Source organism: Falco cherrug, chromosome 4 (genome assembly GCF_023634085.1).
Source record: "Falco cherrug isolate bFalChe1 chromosome 4, bFalChe1.pri, whole genome shotgun sequence".
In the NCBI taxonomy this organism is placed as follows: domain Eukaryota; kingdom Metazoa; phylum Chordata; class Aves; order Falconiformes; family Falconidae; genus Falco; species Falco cherrug.
Genome location: NC_073700.1, coordinates 34,200,289 through 34,223,822, shown reverse-complemented (window position 1 = coordinate 34,223,822; position 23,534 = coordinate 34,200,289). Strand labels below are relative to the sequence as shown.

General features: G+C 36.7%; 1 protein-coding gene across 2 annotated transcripts in view; it reads left to right on the top strand.

Moving 5' to 3' along the window:
* VPS35L (VPS35 endosomal protein sorting factor like) overlaps window positions 1-23,534 on the top strand; it is a 56,667-nt gene that overhangs the window by 22,410 nt on the left and 10,723 nt on the right. For both annotated transcript variants that reach the window (XM_014282613.3, XM_055707024.1), the window contains 12 exons: window positions 383-494; window positions 701-817; window positions 1,149-1,202; window positions 1,628-1,708; window positions 2,575-2,637; window positions 3,691-3,776; window positions 4,816-4,896; window positions 7,344-7,407; window positions 9,462-9,560; window positions 10,409-10,486; window positions 11,629-11,743; window positions 21,778-21,917. In XM_014282613.3, coding sequence (XP_014138088.1) covers window positions 383-494; window positions 701-817; window positions 1,149-1,202; window positions 1,628-1,708; window positions 2,575-2,637; window positions 3,691-3,776; window positions 4,816-4,896; window positions 7,344-7,407; window positions 9,462-9,560; window positions 10,409-10,486; window positions 11,629-11,743; window positions 21,778-21,917 — 1,090 coding nt within the window. The remainder of the gene's footprint in view (window positions 1-382; window positions 495-700; window positions 818-1,148; window positions 1,203-1,627; window positions 1,709-2,574; window positions 2,638-3,690; window positions 3,777-4,815; window positions 4,897-7,343; window positions 7,408-9,461; window positions 9,561-10,408; window positions 10,487-11,628; window positions 11,744-21,777; window positions 21,918-23,534) is intronic.

The following is a 23,534-nucleotide window of genomic DNA, read 5'->3' as shown; positions in this document are numbered from 1 at the left end:
CCTCCCAAAGTATACTTCTGAACTGTAGTTAAAAAGAGACTAAGCTTCTAAATGTGTCAGCTGCTCCTGGTTTACTTGATCTTTCTAGTAAATACCTGATAAAATGCTGGCTTCAAAAAACCCTGTGTGGAACAAGGATTCTACAGGCTGAGTTACCTTTTCTGTATCTGATGGCTTAATATTTTCTTGGTTTGCTTATGCACTATTAATCTTCATCAATGCAAGCTCGATTTGTGAGGTTTTTTCTTCCTTATCCCCTTTTTTAAATTTAGAATAGATACTGGACAGTTGTTAGTCTGAGAAGTTCAGATTGATGTAAATGAAGGGACAACCAAATTTTTGTTATGTTGAGCTGTATTGATTTGTGTTATGTTCATTGTAGTGCTTTGCTGTTGAATTCAGTAATGTCAGCATTCAGAGCAGAGTTTATTGCTGCAAGATCTATGGACTTCATTGCCATGATTAAAGAGTGTGATGAATCTGGATTCCCAAAGGTAACTTTCTGTATGTAATTTGTAACAATTCCTGTTTGTGGTCTGACAGAGTTCTTTATACTCTTAGTTGCCTACATAACTTGCACATCATTTAAGTAAAAGGTGGTTTGAGCCAAGAGATCTTTCTGCACAGTGTACCTGCTAGAGCAGTGTTGGACAGACATGCATCTTCTCTTTTTGATTTAAAATTTCTCATTAACTTTCAGCATCTCCTCTTTCGCTCCTTGGGATTAAACTTGGCATTGGCTGATCCTCCTGAAAATGATCGCCTTCAAATATTAAATGAAGCCTGGAAGGTGATAACAAAGCTGAAGAACCCACAGGTGAGTTATTGTCCACTCTGTTTCACTACTGTTTCTGCATTTAAGGCAAAATTGTGGGCAGCTGTTCAGTTAGCATATACTTAGCATGACATGGTTTACCTTTTGTAGATGCACACAGTTGCCAAAAAATATGGTGCCTTTTTATGATCCCTGTTTTTCTACTTAAGCATAACTTAATTCTGCGTAACATAATTCTACAGAAGAACTTTTGAGATTTGTTCATACCTTATGAGCTAATTGTTTTAAGTGTAATTTTGTTTCTTATGTTTGCATAAGTCTATTGCTCGTAACCTGCTGCAAACACTGGTAATCATAAGACACGTATTCCTAGGATTATATCAACTGTGCTGAAGTGTGGGTGGAGTATACATGCAGGCATTTTACGGTAGGTGAAAATTATTTTATTTCCTTTTGAAGGTTTTCTGATACAGACTAGTGAGTGTATTAGCAGTTTGGTATTAAAAATGGAAAAACTAGGCCTATTCAATATAAGTGTGTAGGACTTCAGTAATGAATGAAAAAAATGTACTTCCTTTCATGAAAGATGAGCAGGGACAAAAGATGTAGCTTTGAAGGAGTCTTCACCACTCCCCAGCACCGCATATTTCTTACCCTTTTTTTTTAATGGAAGGCGGACCAGTTTAAGTAAGGATTTACTGGAGCTATGGCTAAAGTTCCTGACTTAACTAGAGCACAGTAGAAACCTGATGTTTTGGTAAATGGAAGTAAATTATCCAACTGGTTTGCAGTGACTTGATTTCTGTGCTGATTTCATTACTGTCTATTGCAACCTCATTTTTTGCTACACAGAAGCGAGAGGTCAATACAGTTTTGGCTGATGTTATCAAACACATGACTCCTGATCGAGCATTTGAAGATGCTTACTCACAGGTAAGAATTTATTTTGCCAAATCTGTAAAAATCTGATGTGTGTTTTCTTAGATTAAATTAATTCTTAAACATTGCTGATGTCTCTTACCACAAAATAATTATTTTTAAACACTGGCTGTAATTGGGGAAGCCTTTTGGAACAGTGTAGTGCTGTGATTTGTTCCTCCTTTTTCCCCTGTGCATTGATCTTTCGGTTCAGAGAAATGCTAAACCAGAATGATTTACATATTTAGAAGCAGCAATAGTTAACTCCTACATTGACAGTGGTGTTCTGCTGAAGATTAGTAATCATGGCAGACTGTTTAAACAGAAGTAAACCACAAAGTAATCAATCTCTACTTGGCATTGTTGAGGCTTCAGTAAATTATCATGTCTGGTTCTTGAGACTGCATGCCAGGTGAGATATGGATCAACTAAGAGGTTCTAGAAGGTTTTTGTGGTTATTTGGAGGGTAGATAAAGTGCCTACAAAAGAAGATTTAACAAACTGGTTTGGGATTATTTTTGTTTGTTTATTTGTGGGTTGGGTTGGCATTTTTTTAGTTTAGAGAGCTGAAGGGCGTGCAGACTATAGATCAGAAAAATCTGCCTGACTATATAAAGAACAAATAACGCCTGGGCAGGCTGGTCAGCCTCTGTTCGTATGAGTTCTGAAGAGCATGTTGGAAATAAATCTGTTAAGAACAGCATATCTGTAGTCAATCATGGTTTGGGGAAAGAAATTACATCAATGAATGCTTAAAGTGTCTTCCAACCTAGTTTTCTATGAATAACTAGGGAAGAATAATTTCTGGTGTGAATAGTCTTAATTTAACTTGTGTTACAATCATTCATTTCCCCCCGCCCTGCCTTTTTTTTCCTCTTCAGCTGCAGTCAATTATTCAGAAAGTTATTACCTATATCTATGACTTCTCTCTGCTTTTTTCAGTGGTAAGTGATGCTCTGTTTAATAAATTTTTAAGAACTATTTTTCACTGTTTCTCCAAGAGAATTTACCTGACTTGAGTATTTAGATTGTTTGCAGGGTCACATAGTGAGAGGGTGTTTTGTCAAGTAGATAAGTGCAGAAATGTTTTAGAAACTCTTTGCTGCTACTACTTAAATATTCTTTATTCTAATTCCAATTTTCTATACTTTTTTTTTTTTCCTTAGGCTGTTTCTAAGTTGCTTTGTTACTGTGGCATAATTGACAATGGAAGTTAAAATACCATTTATTTATGTGGGTGTTCATGTAATTACTCATAGCCATTTGTATGTTATGATATATACTTAGCATGCTCTATCATAGGGTTTGAGTTTGGTATTGAAACAAAGTGAAACTAAGAGAGGTCAGAGACTGTATATGAGGCAGAGGCAGAGGAACAAAGACAGTGGGTGTCAACGTTCTGAAACCAGTTGAAGAGTAAAATTGAAGGCTGACTCTGTGGGTTTGGAGTCAAGGCTTTTTCACAAATTGCTCAGATAATTCTGAAAAACTTACCCTCGCTATATTCTTGAGGTGATACAGAGACTAAGTATTTCAATATCTTAACAACCTAAACCCACATCTTTGAAAAAAATTTGTGTGTCTTGCACCTTCATAAGTTGCCCAGGCTACACACAAGATAGTTGCTGGTGTGTGGCCTGTTTTCATTGGTTTTAATATCCCACCTTTTCTTCCCATAGATGTCTGAATTTGTCAGGATCTTAAGCTGTTTCAAGTATATGACTGCTTTTAAAAAAATCTGCAACATTTGATCCAAACAGTTCTGTGTTTTATTCTGGATCTCTGCAATCAATAAATTGACATGCCTTTCAGCCTTTGGTGCTTTTCCATTTGTTCCACTCTTTCATCCTTCAAAATTAATTACTGTCTTCAAAGATTAATTTTAACTAAACCAGCTATAATTATAAAACTTATCCAAAATACTTATTGTTTTAGTGTGTTGTTTGTAAAATACTTAATTTTACTTGTTTATGTATTTAATGTATTTATACTTTCAGGAGAAATTCCTGCCATTTCTGGATATGTTCCAGAAGGAAAGTGTGAGAGTGGAGGTTTGCAAGTGCATTATGGAATCTTTTATTAAGTAAGTGGAGAATATTGAGATTAAATGCACTCTGGAGGGTCTGGGGAATGTATTGAAAGATTGCTAGGGAAGATGAGTCAGTGTGTAGGCCATTTAGCTTGTGAAGGTGTTCCAGGTTATGGGGGGAAAAAATAATGCCTCAGTTTTGTTAATCTATTGATTGACTGTTTAACTGTTCACAAAGAAAGCTGAAACTGAAGTAAATGTATTGATGCTGGCTTGCTGTGGATTAACAGAATAGTTGTTCTCTGAGGTTTTTAAAAGTTATGTTCCCTTACTTGGTTTATGAAATTATTTCGTATTCCAGCTGGTGTGACAGCACAGAACTGTTACCTTGGTATAATGGAGGAAGAAAGAGCAGTCTCTTGTTATAAGCTCCATTATGCAGAAAAATGGGTATTTCCACAGTTGAAAATTAACTTAAAAGATGAGGGTTCATCTTCAAATATTGTTAAAGTCAGACAGTCCCTTTCTTTTCAAATAATTCACAGGTTCCTTGAAACATTTTTTAATTTTTCACCTTCCCTTCAGGTACTAAGCCCCCACCGCAGCCTTCTCTAGATTAAACAGTCCCAGCTCTCTTGGCCTTTGCTCATTTGAGAGGTGCTGCAGCCCCTTAGCGGTGCTCCACTGCACATGTGCCTCTGTACCTAAATGTGGCGTTTATCCTTTCTGCCTGTCCATCAGTAGCAGAGAAACCGTATTTCTTCTTGGTAGATCTAGAATTGCGTTGTTTTGATGTTCATAGATTGCCTCAATGTATCACTTGTTTAGCTTGTTCTGTCCCTTCAGGAGCCAGATTCTGTGGCTTGGCAGTAAAGCTCCACGTATTAAGATGTTTATTGACTAGCATTTGTTGCAATTATATGTCTGCTAACCATGTGATCTTTGGAGTTCTGTTGGCTAAAAAATTAATATAAAATTTCTGTAGTGTCATACAGTGCTGATGATTGGAGTTTTGCATTAGAATAGTATTACTCATTGGTTTTCATTTTGAAAGAGCAGGATTTTTCATCACTTTTTCTAAAATATTTTATAGGCATCAACAGGAATCTACAAAGGATCCTGTTATACTCAATGCTCTTCTGCATATCTGCAAGACGATGCATGATTCTGTGAAGTAAGATTAATTTTACTCATAATATAGTAAATTAATAAAATAAAAATAAAAAATAGATTAATTTTACTCATAACTATAGTTTTTGCAAAGTTTGCTGCTAGGTGTACAGTTTCACATGCCTGAGGCTTTTTGTTTCATGGTGGATTAAGACATGGATCCAGTTAGTGCTGAGGGAAGAGCTGCACAGTGAAGTGGCAGCATGTACCATTTACTCTTTAATTACTGCTTTATTTTGAATAGTGAAGCAGAATTTTAAAAGGAAAGTAGCAACAGTAGTTTTGTAGAGTTTTCTAGTGAAGCAGAGACTAAACAATCTTTTTAAAATATTTTTGAGAGTGAAACCAATGTAATCTTTGAGTTATAGTGAATAATAAACTATTTTTGAGATTTAAGTGAAAATGTAGCTATTATAGCACAGATTGCCATACTCAATTGCATCTGGTTTTTTGGGCCTACTTTTTCAGCCATTACAAAGAGGTGTGAAGTCTTTAAAGGACACTTGGAAGGTCTCTAGGAACTTGAGTAGAGGAAGCTAGAACAGAGGAGAAGCTCTTGAACCATCTGTGTCTTTCCCCTAAATCCTTCTCGTCTCTTTTCCCCTTGACTTTGAGTGCTGAGGTTGTTGGGGATCCTGGGTGCGTTGTTGGATCCTCAGTGTTTGAACAGCAGTTGTGCAATGTGGAAAACAGTTGTGGTTGTAGGTATCTTGCAGAAATCACACAGAAATCTCTGTCTGATTGAAAATACAGCCAGAATCACAGTGCTCCAAATTTTAGATCGTAAGAGCAAAAATCTGCTTTTTTCTTCTAGTTTGGGTTGAGTAGAACTGTAGGGGCACAGTTTCTTTTGGCACTCTGAGCCTAACACCTCTTTGTATGGCAGACGCTGTAAAGGAACTTGTAACTGTTTCGGCCTTGATATGCCATGAATGCAAGATTTATTGCCAATAAAGAAATCAGATTTGGCATGTAATTGCAATTTATACTGGCTAGAGTGCTTTATTTTGGGTTAGAGCACCTTATTTGGCTGTATGTTGCACTAAAAGCCACTTCAACCTTTAAACAGAAGAATATATTGAACCTAAAATAGCTTATTTAAAAAAATTAAGCAGTTTATGGCAATCCACATTTGGTGCTTCCTCTGACATGTCGCCAAAACAATTTGATATTTCACTGGGATCCTTAAAATCCCTTCAGTCAGCAGTTCTTTTAGCTGAGATAAGGTGGTGTACATTGTTAGCTTGGTTGTGTTGTGTCATCTCTGATTGGCAAATCATCGTAAATTCTACGTATCTTAAAGTAACTCCTGCATCTGTTTTTACACCCTGGTTCAGGAAACTCCCAAACCATTGTGTAGAGCTCGCTGACCCCCGTAACAGCTGTTGCAGGATAACAGCCTTTAGGCTGGTAGGGGTCTGATTCAGAATTGAACTGTAAACCTATAACTGACCCGGAGATCTCATTACAAGTCTTCTGAGCCTTTCAGAGCCCATCAGTTGGCTCTTTTGATTGGCAATGCACTAATGAGCTAATCATGCTGAGATTTTCTTTCCTCCTTTACTGAATTTGTATAATAAAACTATTGTTCTCTTCCCATCTGGTGTCTGAGCTCAGAAATGGGTAACTAATATACTGAAGGTCAAAGCTAGAGCCAAGTCTATAATAGTAAAAGGATTAAACTGTTAATTTAATGTTAGTTAATTGTAATTTAACTTTTTGCTTATCCATTTTCAGTGAAACAGGTTTGACTTATTGGATTTTAATGTGATGTAAATTTGTTTCAAATCAGATTTGGACCCTTGCTGTAGAATTGGTATTAGTGATAATCTTGAAACTTTTTACATATCAATTTAGTTCTGTTTGTACTAAAACATCAAAAAGGCAGCCCTGTGACAAGGTGATGCTAATTATTTTTTAAATTATGTGGCAGGGTTAGTTAAAAAAAACCCAAACCAAACAATAAGCTAATGATGTTTCTAAAATAAATACATTAACTATTACGTATTCTATTGAAAGTGTATTGTAAAAACTTTTCCCCTTAAATAGGAAAACTTTCTTCTAAGAATAGATTTACTAACTTCTTTAGGTTTTTATAATCAGTTCCTACTCAAGTTCTCATGTTGTAACACGAGACTGAAACCATTTGCGTGCTTCAGTAAAAAACATGAGCTTAGCTTCCTTCTCATGACAAAATTCTGTAAAATATAAAGACACTACTGGCAATTTATTTTTTTTTAAATTTCAAATTCAGTTTGGTGCCTGGTTTACTTGATATTCGTATTAAAATTAGGTATTGCTTTATAATTAATAGTTTAGTGGTCTTAGTGTACAATAAACATTTTATATGGACATAACATTATATAAGTTAGCATGTGTCATTTGAACCTTTACAAATAAATAAGATAAAGCAATATTCTAAAATTTACCATATACATTTTTTTCTTCTAGTGCACTAACACTTGAAGATGAGAAAAGAATGTTAGCAGCTTTGATAAATGGATTCATTAAAATGGTGAGTGACAATTGTGTGCAACTGTTGGGGTGTACCTTATAGCTCGGATTTTCCTGAGATCCCCATGAGAAACAGGTGCCTATGTAGCTGAACAGAGACTCTGTCTGACTTGCTTAAGACTGTTGAAAACCCCAACCAGTGTATTTTAGTGAAATAAGTATGTCTGTGTTGAAATAAATATCATACAGTATTGAGGATGACATGATGCAATATGAGATTTTAAAGTGCATGTGTTGTTTATTTAATCATATTTCCTGCTAGTTTTGTAAATCTCATGTAAAACTTGTGAAGTATTTTAAAGCAAAACACTAATGTAGCAAAAAAGCAAAATACCAATAAAACAGCAGTTAAAGTCTTGCCATTATAGCGTCAGAGAAAGCTCACTGATTTATGTGAATGCAGTTCCTGCTACCCAGCTCTAAATGGAACCAATACCAGCTTTAAAAAGCATAAAATAAATATAACTTTTATGTTATTCATATCTTAATTTACAAATAGGATAAATTGTATCATCAAATTAGTAGTCCCACAAAAACTCCAGTTATTTTGTCTTGAAATTAATTTTTAACCTCTTATCCCAATAAAAATCTTTTGTTCTTGTCTGTTGTGTTTGAGATGTCAGGTTGTTTTAGGGAGATGTTCTCAAGGGTTTGGTTTTTTTTGCTTTAATCAGGTACTCTCAATGCTTGGCTTTTCTTTCACATAGTCAGAGCTGACAGGCTTTGTCTCTACTTGTCCTCTTTGTTCTGTGTTGCAATTCTATGAATTCATCTCTAGATGGTTGCTTTCTCTTCAGCTGTAACAATTTGGTATTTAATATGTGTTTAATATAATTTTGTTTTATTAAGCTTTATATGCAATATAATACTGTATAATTTCCTTTAGGAGCATTTTCCACATTGAGTAATATTTGATGTGGCTTTGTAGTCTTGGTTTAGGATGAAAAAAAAATCCCATAGCAGCAAAATGACTGGTTATAAGTTTTAAACCAGCACACATGAAGATGTGGAAGGAAAAGCAGCTGTGATAGTCATTCTTGAAGTCAGGCTTTTTTGTGGAAAATTATATATTTTCAGAGAAGTTTTCTTGAGACTAGGACTCAAGAATCAGCGGTGGCACAAATAGAGGAAAGGCAAAGGCAGTTGTCTGTAATGTAAGAAGCAATCCGTTGTTTTCTGGTGCAGTTCCTTTGATCTTTTGCTGTATGGTTTAAATTTGATTTTTATTTTATTTCTGTAAAAACTTTTTCTGTGTGTGGCTTGAGAAATAATAAATAATGCAGTTTATTTCTACTAGAAAAAAATCTTATTTGAATACATAAATGTAGACTGCCTGGAGACTTTTTCTTGCTAGGCTTTTAATTGACAGCTGAGACACTCCAGCTGACAGCACTTGTTTTTTTAAAATCTAGAGGGTTAGAAGTAGGATGTTCTCACACAAGGGTTGTTTCTTGACTTCTCTTCTTTCCTGCCAGCATGCAAGGTTGCAGGCTTTTGCCATACTATATAATCATATATTTATTAACCAAGCTAGAGGAAAACCTGCTTTTCTTACTGGTATGTCTTGTTAGGAAAATTTCTCCTGGAGGCCCTTTATCAACTAGAAATTACAAGAATCTGAATACAGATTCACTGATCTGTTTCTGTTTTTCTGGGGATTTTTTGTTTTGCTTTTTAAGTATGAACTATGTCTTTGTCCCTGTGCCATAAAGAATCAAGTTATGCTAGTTTTGAAAACACTTCACAAATCTAGGAATTAAATTTTGTTTTCTTGACAAATACTTGATCTGTAAAGTAGAAGATGATGTGGAGTATGGAAAAAAAAAACCAGCAAAACTTTCAAGTTGCCCTGAAGGTTAAGTATGGGAAAGCAGACAGTTAAAAGGACAGAGATTCTCCAGGTACTGTGTTGTTGTTAATGGTGGGGTTTTTTTCTTATCAATATATGGGGATGTTGACTTTTGAGTATCTGTGGTTTATCTGCATATGTGTTTATATTTCTTAAAGTTAATGGCCTACAATGGTAAAATCCAGGGTTTTTCTTGACTTTCATAGGTTTCATTTGGCCGTGACTTTGAACAACAGCTGAGTTTCTATGTTGAAGCCAGGTCAATGTTTTGCAATCTGGAGCCTGTTCTAGTCCAGTTGATTCATGTAAGTTACAGTTGATCTACATTATCTTAATGAGTGGGGATATATTTGCCGTTCTCCCATTCCCTGCCCAGATTATTGGTCTGCATCAGAGTAAGTCTGAGGTCTTTTTATCAGGTGTTTTTAAAGTAGGCTTTGATCTTATCTCTCATTTTATCACTTTAAACTCTCTGAAGTTCTTGCTTGACAGGCATCCGTGGTGTCATTGCAACAAAGAAAACTGGCTATCTTGCAAGAGATTTCATCTCTAATAAAATAAATGGCATTGTTGTGCATTTAGAATTTGGGTTCTCTCTTCTGTAATCCTCCATCCAGAAGAGATTAGACAGTGTCTGGCTGCAGGTATAGGCAGAGCCCTGCTGTGGTTGGGAACGTTAATCTCTTTTCTGTATTGAGTTAGGTGTCAGGTGAGAATTAGCTGCATCCAATTCCTTTGCAACATTGTATCTTCTCTTAAATCCTTTTATTATTCCTTTTATTATTTGGGGATTTTTATGGTTGGTTTTTTTTTTTTTAAATAAGGGTGTTAGCTAGAGATCGTGGGTTTTATGCCAGGAAGGAGGTGATGACAGCACTATAGCTGGGAAGCAAGGGATGATCAGAAGCCTTGAATAAACCAACAAGTCTACCTTCACAAACCTTCAGAATTGTATTTGCTTTAAGGAATGGTCACTAAAATTCTCCAAGTAAAGACTAAACAGTCTGAGAGCACTGTGTTTATTTATCATGGTCCCTTTTGACAGTTTCTGTTCTGTAAATGCATGCAATAGAACATGCAGTTTGTTACTTGCCACTGACCTAATAAATCTGTGCATTTTTCTTAATGATTTGTTTTTGGGTTTTATGTGTAGTCTGTGAACCAACTAGCAATGGAAACAAGAAAGGTGATGAAAGGAAATCATTCCAGAAAGACTGCTGCATTTGTCAGGGTAGGTCTGACTAAATAAACTTTGAGCCTGCCTTCTCTTAGCAGATAATACTACCTGCTGCCACCGAAGTCTGTAATTTTTTCAAAATGATACGTTAGTATTTTTTGACACTTGATAGTCTCCTTTTCTCTTGTTACCATTGATCTTTACTCTCTAAAGCCAATGGTGTCGTTTAAGAAAGCAAGGACCGAAAGCATTTAATAGCAGCTCTGTGTTAAAAAAGAGCAGCAAGATTGACTCCCTACGCAAAGGAAGGTTCATTGGGAAAGTGCTTGTGTGAATTCTAGAAAGCTCAGCTTTTCAAATTATATTTGAAATAAAATACTTATTTTCTATATAACTCAATCACGGAGAGAATGGGAGATAGGGGGAAAAGAATAAATTTTAATTTCTGTCTCATATCAGTGTTGATGTGCTGAAATCAGTATTTGAATTTCAAAAAAAGTGCTTCTTTCTGCTTTTAGTGCCTCTGAGTCTATATAGATATGGTCAAAAGAGCTTTGAACTCTGCAGAGGCTATGCAGGTTGTTAGTGTTGCCCTCTTCTTACCTGAAACCACAGTCTTCATCTTTATGTGCTGGGGAGGTGTTTGCATATGCTACCGTTAATGAATGGCTTTTTGTTCGTGGCACCTGTGCATGGTGGCCCAGAGAAAGCATAGCTAGTGTGACACTGAGCAGCTTCTGTATGACTGGGTGCTGCTGGCTCCACCTGGGTGTTTGGGCTGTTCCAGTAGGTCTAAAGCTGGAGCACGCTGCACTGGATCTTCTTCCTCCCAAATACACATAACACACCAGCTTTGACCAGTTTGACAGATGGAATGTTCCCAAGGACCAGTAGTCCACTTTCTAGTTAGATTTTGGTCTTGAGCTGAAAGCTAGTTACCTGAGCAGAGAGGAACTCTGAGCTGGAGTCATAGAGTAAGTTTTGAGCTAATCTACTCATAATAGCAGTAATCAATAATAGTAAATATTGTTATAATTATGGAATTTGAAGTTGCTGATTTTGGACTTTGCTTTTTATTGAAAGTCTTTCCCAAAAGTGTTTTACATATTTTGTTTCCTAATTGTGTATAAAATCAGTAATGATTCCTATAACTCTGTTAGGAATTTTCTTCAGTTTCATTTTTTTATTTGCTTTAGGCTTGTGTTGCCTTCTGCTTCATCACCATTCCATCTCTGAGTGGTATCTTCACACGTCTTAATCTGTATCTACACTCTGGACAGGTTGCTCTTGCAAATCAGTGCCTTTCACAAGGTAAGGTGTGAATTTGTCTGCTTAAAGGTTCTCTTATTTCAGAAATATTTCTAGCTGTGAATAATAACTTGGTTGAAATCAGAAGTCATAGAAGTATATTTACGATGTAATTAAAATACAGCCCTGTTTCAAGAACTGTTGCAGTGAAAACTTGTCATATTGAAGCAGCTCTTCAATTCTAACACTAATCCTGTGATCTAAATAACCAAGACAGCTAGCTGACTCTAGTTGACATAAGCATGGCTATGAGGTAGGTTGTCCTAAATTACTTAGAAAGTATGGAAGATGTGGAGTGTTTTTCTCCTGCATAATTATGCAAGCACCCTGATCATAAATGATGTGCTTTATTGTAAATGTGGAAAAAGAAACTAGTTCATCTGTGTAGTAGTTCACAGGCTGACAGAATCCTGCAACGAGTGGAAAAGAATTAAAACTTACGTCTGACACCAGAAAGTTGCTATCAAAGCACACACATGATAAATGCTTAGCTAAGAAAATATGCCACTATATCAGAATGATACAATGGCATAATACTAGATAATATGAAGAATGAAAAATACATTTTCTTTTTTGATCTGAATTATTGATTGAACCATGGCCTGAATATGTTTTTTAGCCATCCTGTTAGCTCAGTTTTAAGTAATTGGAAATTCTGACAAAAAGTGATTTGGGGGGAGAAAAAAGTGATTGTGTTCCTGTTCATATCACGAAAGGAAGACAGTTACCTATTCTGGAAGTTTTCTCATACTTTTAGCTGTTTGCAGTACCTTTCTTTTCCTTTTCAAAGTGATGTCATTCTGCTTTGTTTCACAATTTTAATACTGACTTTAAATGTCTGCTTTCCAATGCTACATGCTTTTCCTTTACACCTTTTCAGTGGAGCTGTGAGAGTAATAAATTGGATTACTTTGTATCATCTTTGTTGTGGCTATTAATTCTTTGTTTTAGCTCTGGTTTCTTCACCAGAGCTTGTTTTCCAAGCTCTGCATTTACCAGTAAGTTCCAGCTGCGGAAACAAGCTGACTTAGGATGCTGATTAAGACTTTTCAGTACAGAGTGACTGTTCTATTTCTTTGTTTTGAATCTGATGCTGCCCATATAGCAAAGCAGAGGGATTTAGCATAAAGCTGGCTGTTGTGTCCAGGTATGTTGTGCAAATAAAAGATCTGCAAAGTCTGTTGTTGTGCAGTTAGTGTTATGCAGTTTCTTTTTAGATAACAGAGTTTACCAAAAATAGACTTGCTTTTTTCTTCCTATGGTGTTTTGTTTAATTGACTAGCTTACTTAATTCTTTATATCAATTTTTGTTATTGCTGCTGTGTGGCAGTGCATCTCTTGTTGGAAGCAAATCCAAAGCAGTTTTTCTGTAGTATTTGGTCTTTGAGGGCTATGCCGTGTCCATGTTGGGGGCAGCTTCTGTGATTTAATAATCTTTCAATCTATAAACTACTTTTTCAGTATTTTTGTGACCCAAGTCTTATCTGAGTGAGATTCCTGGACCCCAACAATTGTCCAGATTTTTCAGTGTGAGAGTTTATAGACATGCACAGCTGTTGTTTGACATGTGAACACTGTGCACTTGCTAAACAAGGATCCCCATTCTGAAATCTTAAGGTAGCAGGTATATGCAAAGTATTATGAATTCAGCCTCTAAAAGGCATATTTATTAACTACTCTCTCCTGAATTTTAGACCCACAAGCTAGAGAGAGCAGCATTTGGTCCATCTCAGCTTTTGTTGAAGTGAAGCATGTGCAGAACTGGTGTTTGGTAACTCACTTTGTTTACTAAGATTTTATTGTTATGTGCTCTTTTGCTTCCTTGGGAAAGCTATTTTGGGCATAATTTGTAATTCAGAGACATGTCACTTTCATGAGTGTAATCTAGCATGTGTTAACTAGTTAGGCAACAGTGACACCAGTCTTTTTTTGGGGAACCAGGCATTTTTTGTGAACTGTCTTTTTTATATTCTGATGTATTGTAGTCAGATAACATGTTCTTGGCAGTTACTTTTAACACAGTTTAATCTGTATCTCAGCTGAATGTATTTCACATGTGTAAGAAGTACTGATTAATTCATAACAGCATATTTAAATCCAGTCAGGTAACTGAGTTAACTGATGCCAACTAGACGCTGATCTAATAAAACCAATGCAGCAAGAAGTGAAGTTTTAAGAGTGAGCAATTCAATGGTAGCATTTAGGCTAGGAAGTGAAATTGTGCCTTTTGTGTAACCTTTATTTCATGCTGATTGGAATTAGCTTAATTGGTTTAAAATTGGGAAGAGAAATAAAACTGAAAAGTAATGTACCTGATCTGATAGCTCAGTTAGTAGTGGGGCATGCATGTGTGCATGTGCAGGCAGTTTCTGTTTAAAGAGACCAGCTGTTGTTCTTAGCAAGTTAAATTCTTGGATTTTTTTAAATTTTAAGTTCCTATTGGGAGCCTAGCTATTTCAGTGAGTTCAGTTTTCACTTTAACATACAACAAAACAGAATTTCACAGGATAGACTTCTGTTGGCAACAGGAAGATTTCTCTAAATTGCCAATGTATCTAACTCAAAAAAGAAGTAAAATTACCTGTTAGGGTAGATAAGGAGAATTTAAAATTTTTTTTATTATTATTTTATAAAGAGAATGGTGCAGGTCATTACAGTAAATAAAGTTTGCTAGTCTGAGGATTGCACTGACAAACTACCAACAACTGGAGAGCCACAGCTAATCTGCTTATAGCTGGAGGAGTTTGGGTTTTGCTTCATTCCCAATCTCAAGAGGCAGCAGCAGTAGGCTGTCAGTCCTAGTGTTTCACTGTTCCAATTTCCTCTATCAAATCAGAGCCTTCCCTCCTGGGATTTGCCACACTGTTAATCAAAGCAACTATATGATGCTTGTTTGAACTCACCCCAAATACTTCAGTATTAGAAAAATGTAATTTTTCTTGGAATAGATTTTCTTTAATACAATGAAATTGGGTCAGAAACATGAATTTATAGCCTTATGGAAAGTCCAGTATTAATACACTGATGGATGTCTGTCCAGGTATGCTATTCAGCATGTATTAAACATGAGTAGTCTCTTTTGTCTCCAGCTCCAAAGAGGTGCTTTAAATAAAATGAATCTGTAATTATCTTCAGAATGTTTTAAGTGTTTGTCTGGGCTGCATAGTTTGTACCTCTGGAGAGCCTATGAAGAGCCCACCTTAGAAAGGAAAATGCTAGATTTTACAGAGATGTGCTTTTTTTTTTGCTGCTTTTTTTTCCCCCCAACTGAGCCACAGAACGCTGCATGCTGCCAACATAGAATAATAAATTCTCATCAGTCATGCTTTCTGTCGTAGGGAGTGCTTGGACTAAATTGAGATTAAATGCATGCTCCATTGTGTCACCTCTGGATCTTTGAGATATAGGTATTATTTTAATTGCACATATTTCCTCCCTGTGGAAATGCCTGACAAAGAACAGACAGCATAATTTTTTAATTGTTGGTCACAGCATTCAGCAGGTGGGTGGAGATGACGTAATTTTCTGGTAATGTGTGTTGTGCAGCATTTTTTGTTTTAAAGGCTGTGAAATCCTTGCCTCGCTTCAGAAGTAACATGCTGAGTGAATAAAGTAATTCAACTGATTCTGTGTGACTAATTTCACTGGAATATTGTCAAATGTAAAACTTCATAAAAATGGAGAGTCTTTTTCCCCCAAAGAACTAATGCAGATTTTTATTTTGTTTAGCAAATGTAGATTTTAATTGTGAAGCATACATGAAACACAGTTTCACTTGTAGATTGTAAAAAGAATATCTTTTTCTACTTCAGAAAATGTTACTTTTCTGTGACTGTTCTCTAACTATGACAGGCTTCAGCCACACTTTGGAGAAAGTATGGTATGGAATATCTAAAAAGCAATTTTTAATCATAGTGTAATAGTTGTTTTAGTGTATTTTCTCAGTAGCATTAGATAGCAATTTTTAGTATTCTTTCCCAATCTCCTAAAATCTTTATAGATCTGAAGAATATAAATAGAGAGAATTTGACGTAAAGAATTTAGAGAGATAAGAGTTTGAAGAGATATTTTCAGTTACAGATTTTGGGACTTCTTGGCTCACGCTTCTCTGGTGACACTTCTCAGTATATGCTGTCTCTGTTATCTTTTTAAATACTGTCTTCCTTGAAAGCAGTAAAGTTGCTTTGGGAGAAACTGATGAGATAGTTTTCCTTACTAGGAATACTAAATGATGCTTTATTTAAACAAATTAGGACTTGTTCGTTTACCTGGGATTTCCACAGTTGGAAACTTCTCCCATTCACTGGGCTTTTTCTTGTTCCTCTCTTTATCCTGGCCAATAGTTTTTCCATATGATTTGAAAGAGATGGCATCTTTTTCTCTGTAAGCTTTTCAGGCTGGTATTTCATATCAGTTTGTCAGTTCTTCAAGTCTGTCTAGCCCATGACCTGTTTTTTAAAGTGTCTAGCAGCATCTCCTAAGGGAACATGCAGGAAACAATAATGTAGGATGATGCTTTCAGCTGCAGGTGGTCTAAATACATCCTTCAACAAAGGCTGCATTTGGACCATAGTATTTAATAAAATAAATGGACCAATCCTTAGGAATTCAGTTTTTTAATCAGTTTTTATTTTTTGGCCTTTGTAACTTCATGTGCCAGTGAGTTCCACAGTTACATGCTACTTTGAAATCTACTACTTAGGGACTTATTTCTGTAGGGTTTTTAAATGTTGGCCGAGTGTTTCAGTGCATGCAGCTGATCTACTAGTGATAATGTAAAATAGTCCGTCATTCTTGGTTCATTTTCTTCATGCTGCCTCTGAGATGGAATTGATACGTTCTTGAAAATTTTGTGACAGTATAGTCTTTTCTAATAAGGAACCAGTCCATGCCTTAGCACCTTTTTAATCTTCCTTTTATCCTTTTGGAAATGGAAAGATCAGGACTGTATTCCAGATGTAAATGCACAACAGCTATGTAAATGATACAATTGACACCTCAGTTTTCCATTACTTTCCTAATGATTCTTATAATTGCATTGCCATTTTGACAGTTGTTTAAGATGTAGTTTTTCAGGAAACCATCTGTAATGACTCCAGAAATCCTTTATGAGTGTAAATAGCCTATATAGAGCTTATCTTTCTACGGTTATAGCAAGGGCTGTTTCTTTCCCCGCATGCCTTACTAATATTAGGTTTCATCTGCTGCTTTATTGCTCAGAATCATGAGATCCATGTGCGATGCTTTGCAGTCACATTCCAGACCAGTCTGCAAACATTGTCACCTCCCAGCTCATCGTAAGGACATGTCTCTGCAAAACCTTAAGGAATGCAGTAGTCATTTCATTCTACTGTGAAAACTTTTTCTTCCCACTCTTTCCCCCTCCATCCTTTATTAAATTACGAATCCTCAGGAGGACTTTCCTCCTTCTCTTTTGTCAGCTTAGTTCTTTTAAGAGCCTTTTGTGTGAGGGACATTGTTGAATGTTTTTTAAAAACCTTAGTATTTGCATTGGCTAGGTCACTTTTAAACACAGACTTGCTGGTTCTTTGGAAAACTTTAGAGACTTCTGAGGAATGCTTTCTCTCTGCAGAAACCATATTGACTCTTCAGTGCTGTATCATGTTTTTCCATGTGTCTGCTTGTTTGATTTTGGTTGTGGGGTTTTTTTTTTCACCTTATAATGGCCAGGAGAAACCACAGTATTTAACTATAGTATTTATTATTTCAGAGTTTCCAGTATTAGTAATGGAGCTCTCTTTAAAGACTGCTGATACTTTACCTCACAGTCTTTAGGGATTACACAGAATTTAGAGAGGCAGGCTGAAATTTGTGGTTGTTTGGGGTTTTTTATTTAGTGGTTTTTTGGGGTTTTTTTTTGGGGGGGGCAGCAGCATGTGTTGCATTTCCTGATTACAGCGTCAGAATAAAGTACCTTGTATGCAGTGTTCTTGCTCGTACTGTGTGATCTCCCTGTACAAATCTTCCACTTATGTCTCTGTATGAAGTATTAAGGCCTTGCTAACGATCTATAATCAAGCTATTTCTCAAACTAGCACTGGCAAGCTTCATCCACATAATTACCTTTTTATCTGCAGCTATTGCATACTATGAATTAGTATGAAATAATATGAATTAACATAATACATTCCAGTTCACCAAGCAGCAGCACATTCATTTTCTTATTTCACCTTTGTTACTTCAAATAATTCTTTGTCATTTCTGGACTGGAAGTGATGTGTAGAGGATTTTAAGATAGAATGTTCATAGCTCAAGGGAAAAAAATGCATTTCAACAATATGGCAAAACTCTCACGGTGACCTCACCAACATGGGGAGGAGTTCCAAACATTTGCAATGCTCGGTTGTCAAAACAGCAATGCATTAATTTATTTAAGGGGGGGGGGTGGGGTGGTGTGTTGGGGAAGGCAACAAAACCCCCCCATGCTTGCTTCCCATTAATTTTTTTCACTGGTGTACAAGGCTTCATTAAATTTCCAACATGTCAGATGTGGAAGCAAAATCTTCGGAGTATTAAAATAGACTTAACAGTGTTGTAGGACACGAAGGTGATGTGGAATGCAGAAGACTGCGTACGGTCCCTGGTTTTGTCCTTCGGGTGGACTTAGCCTTGTGTAATTGTATCCGTGACTAAAAATAGTTTGTGTAGGTATGTCAGGCTCTCTTTTGCTCTTTGAAGGTGGACTTAAGGAGCTTAATTGTTTTCCCATCTCTAATGTCTTTGTTCCTCCTTGGCTTTTTGCCTGCCCAAAATCTTAAATTGCTACAGCAAATACAATGTAAGCTTAATTTTTCTGTGTAGAGAGATAGATGTATAGAATTATATGGAGGCACATATATTTGTGTGTATAATGTGTATGTATAATGAAATGTGTGCGTGTACATCCAGTCATGAATTTGGACAATAGCAAAACATTCCACCCTAATTTCACTTGCTTTTCCTGTAGGAGAGCATTACTGAAATGCTGACATGAATTTCCAAGTTTTTGTAGCTTGAAGGTCAGCTTGTATGCTCAGGGGAAAGATTTATAGGATTACGGTTGACCAAAATGAAGGAGCTGCTGTGAAAGGATAAATTCAGCGAAGCGTGAAGTATGTCATGTTCAGAACACTGCACAAGATATTAACAGCAGTCTGGGAAGACTTTATCATGATGATTTGTTGTAACGTGCAGCCTGCTTTGCCCTTATCCAACTTAAGAGTGGCTCACTTTAGAAGCAGTATCGTACTTTAGGCAGTTAAGAAAACCCACCCTTCACCGGAAGAAGCCTTTTTTATCTATCTTTTTTCTCTGCTCCCTCCCCCTTTTTTTTTCTTTTTTTTTTTTTTTAAATCAAGAACATAACATCACTGTGGTTTTCAGTGCTTTGTAAGTGGTTCCTTATACCTTTCAGAAGCCAGGAAAAGCAGGTGTATGGTTTTCTCTTGAAACATCTCTATGCGATAGCTTTATGAATTGTCTCTTAAAAGACACAGAGAAAGCACTATTGCATAACCTCATAATTCATGTAATTCAGAATTAAATACCGATGCTCATTTCATACTTATTAAGAAAACAGCACATCTGTGACAACCTATTTAATGAACTTTTCGTCCACATCAGAGCATGTAATGCATACTCTGACACCTCTCTGCAAGTCAATAGGGTGGTAGTGTTTGGAGGGCAGTTAGTTTTCTGCAAAGTCTCCAATAAAACCTTTGCATTAGTGTGAATTTATTTTTGCTTCTTACAAAGCACGTTTACCTTGGATGAATGTGCTTTTAGTGTTCCAGCATAAGAACCTTTTGTGGTTAGCATGGATTGGCTGAACTTGTAGCAAAATGAACGCGTTCTCCTTTGCTGGTACTTCTGGATGTACCAATGTGAAATACTTATCTCTCTCATAGAAAATACAACGGACTGCTTTTGTGCTCTTATTAATTTTTTTGGCTTGCCTTTCTGCGTTGGGCAGGGGGAATGAGGACAGGGAGAAGAATTTTAAATAAAGCTGTCTGCCTGTACCTCCTGTGGCTAGGGAAGAGAAAGATGAAAGCACAGAGGAGCTTGTGGCAGTGAGGGCAGGGCCCGGTGAGCAGTCCTGTCGGTGGTGTGGATGGGTCTCATGTCCTCACTGCCTGCAGAGGAAGTGGGCGTGCTGCTCTTACTAGCAGGTGTAATGAGGGAGCTCACACCTCTGAAGGTGTTCAGCCAGGTGAGAAGGCAGCTCTCATTCACAGCAACAGCGGGAGGTCAAGCAGAGTAAATCAAATCAAATTGCAGTTGTTCATAGCAAAGAGGGTTTGGGTTTATGGCAAAAGTTTAGGGGAGAGTGTCTAGGACTGTGATTGCAGGGAGGGTGGCAGTAAATAGAGGTGACATACTTTACAGCTCTTTTATTGTGGAGACACGGGATCATTTTTGTCCCATTATGAAATAATGTCGCAAGGCAGGAGTATTCTCTGCACAGACATGGGTACTTTGGAATGCAGACTGTTTTCTGAGACACATTTTTTCATTTGCCTGGTCACATGTTTTTATTATATAGTGATGTGGGGCATGCAGGTTTGTTGTTTTTTTTTCTGAGACAGCTGTGGAAGTGACAGCGATTCATTTATTTGTGCTAGGATGAACATCTGCTGCTGCTTTCCTTCCTCTCATAAAGCTCAGAGGAAGATTACTTACCTTCCTTTGGATTGGCCGTGTAAACTTACATGTTGTTGTTGAAAATCAATAAAAAACATTATTTCACTTCAAAATAAATGTGCAGAATAAAAGGAAATATGTTTGACTGAAGGGGTCTGCATTCTAAGCACTGAAAGGTTCAGAAGGGCTTGAGTGCTCGTGTGCTGAAAAGAAATAAGAGTCGTCAGAATTACAGTTTTTCCAAAGCACATGTTTCCCTGGTATTCCTCATAAGCTTAAATTAGATACCAGTTGGTACTATATTTAGCAAATTTGCTTGGAGTCTCATGTGCTCAAATTTTTCCAGAGCAAGCTACGCTCCTGGAAATGCCCATGCATGCCTGTCCGTGGTATCTCCATCCCAGCCATCTAACACCTCGTGGCTTTCACCAATAATGCTTTTTCTCTTTGCTAAAATTTGATTTCACGGCTTCAGTCTCTGTTTCTGTAAAATAAAGATACAGTATTAATTCTGAGGGATGCTTTGAAGTATATAGTTAAACAAATTGAATGGGATTTGGATACTTGGATATTTTGAAAGGTAGCCAAGAAAGTGCAAAAGAATCTTGCTGTCAGAATTTTTTTGTGTGTGTGTGTGAACTCTTAGCATATATAAGAAGCCTTCTAGAGCAAAAGGGAAAATACTGTTTTTAATTTGTGAATATTAACTTAGTAAACTGAGGAACAGATGTTCTAGTGCGGTGGGTTTTGTGCGTGTGTTTTGTAGGATTAGAGACCTAATAAAAAGAGTTGTGAAAAACCTCTTAATAACTATTTTGCGAGGCCATAATGGTGGATGGTTTCTGTAATTCCTGTATTGCGATTCTTGGAAAGAATAACTTTATCTAGGTAACCAGCAATACGTCAGCTTTTGGTACTGTATTAGTATTTTAATGACTGTAAATCCTTAGAGAAATTAAATTGTCTGTACTTCCTCATAACTTGACCAGCCTTCTGTGAATGAATTTGTGAACAAGATAGCATGATCTTTTTCCCCCCATTGGATTCCTCACTCTCACAGCATAAGCATTTCTTTAGATAAGTAAATTTTGGATCATGTGCTAATCTTTTTTTTGTTATATATGCAATATATTTGAAACAATAGTGTCCCCTTGTTAAGCAAAGGAGAAGAATTACAATTTCAGAAATCTCAAGTGATGTAGGAACTTCTTTGGAAAAAACAGCATCACTTGAATTACCAGGTTTTCACTGTTGAGCCTCGAGTTTCTTTGCAGTTAAGCAGATGTTCATTTTCTGTGGTCTACTTGAAAGAGACTCAAAGCTCTTTGGATCACAGGCATGACTGCCATCACAGTTGGAGTGATAATACAACAACTTATTTTTTTATTTTGTAGCTGATGCTTTTTTCAAAGCTGCAGTGAGCCTTGTTCCTGAAGTGCCAAAAATGATCAGTGTAGATGGAAAGATGCGACCTTCTGATGCCTTCCTCCTGGAATTCCTTTGTAATTTTTTTTCCACATTATTAGTTGTTCCGGTAAGTTGTGTGTGTATGAATAGCACGTAGGCCTATTTTGACTTTCCTGTTAAAAAATTCAGACTGGGCTTCTTGGAGTGGGAGATAAGCAGTTAGTTTTCCATGAGCGTGCTGAACTGATTTGCTCGTTGGCCGCAAAATCACTCACCCCAATGCAAAATGAGGTGGCAGGACAGTTGTTTGGAGGTGGAGGTACAGTATTGCTGCTCTCAATAGCACCTTGCACTTAACTGGATTTGCAATAGAGTGAGATCTCACTATCATTTAATTGTGTAAACATAATTTACTGTTTTAATAGATCTTTGCAGAGAAGTGGTACTTCAGCTGAGCACTCATAAAATGTAATACCTGAGGAGGGGAAAATTACAGAGCTCTGGTTTCTATTGGTTTTGGTTACTTTGTTATAGGTTGCCTAATCTTTTGAATGAAAACAATAATTAGAAGATTCCTCTTCGTGATGAATATTTCACAAAATACTACCTTACTACACCCTTCCAATTTTTAGCCAATTGTCAATTTTAGGGAGATATATATAATATTCCTTCCTATACTTTCAGCTATAGCTAAAAGATGAGGAAAAATTACAAATTAATCTGTAAGACCCAAGATAAAACTTATATAGCCCAGGTACTTCATTGAGTGTAGAGAAGACAGGCCTTTGCCTCTCAACGTTTCACTGCAGTGGAAACCTAAGGCTTGAAGATTTTCTCTCCCTCTGTTAACAGCTCTGGCCCTCTCTGGGAAGAGTCTTCTTTCCCAGCAAGGGTTGGCTCAGTATCATGGCATATTAAAAAAAAAGGTTTGAGGTTTATTCATTTGTCCTTGGAGAAGGTAGGTTGTTCCTCCTCACTGAAACATTCCTTATGGTTTCCTCCTCCCTTTTTTCTTTGACTACATGTTTGGTGAAGCCACACACAGTATAGTGCTGTCCAAATCCTCATCATCAGAGCAGTGAATTGTCTGTTTTCAATGGAAGGGGTTTCCCAAGCCGTGCATGTTCAGCAGTGTGGAGGTGCTGGGTTGTTGGAAGGGACAGGCTGGTTGCTACTGTGGGGTGTCATTGCTGTCCACTGGCTGCAGAAGTCAGACTTTAAAGGAAGGCTGTGTCAAAACTGGATGCTGCTCAGAGAAATTATTCAGATCCTTAATAGATGACTGAAGCCAGAAGATCCAGCCTGTCATGTTCAGTAATGAAGAACTTCTAATGAGTACTAGGATTCAGAAATTAGCTTCCATAATTTTCTCTCCTATTTACTTTATGGGATAGATGATCAGAAGGAAATGTTCCCAGTGGGCTGTGAGTTGTCCTGCATATGTTGGTATCCTTGCATCAAGTGCCAGCTTGAAATACCCTGGGTGCAATATTAAAACTACTTGCAAAACCTCATAGCTTATGTAAAGCAGATGTCTTTATATTCCTTTCATATTAAAACACTGTTAATTGTCTGTAACTTTGACTTTCCAGTGTAGGTGTTCTTCTGAAACTCATAATTATATAAGTAATATACTTGTTTCTCTAGCTTACTGACATTATTTTAATTTAAGAAACCTACCCATTGTGTTTAATTTTAAAGGCTTAGCTGTTAGGAAGCTGACAGTTAGTTTTGTACTACTCCC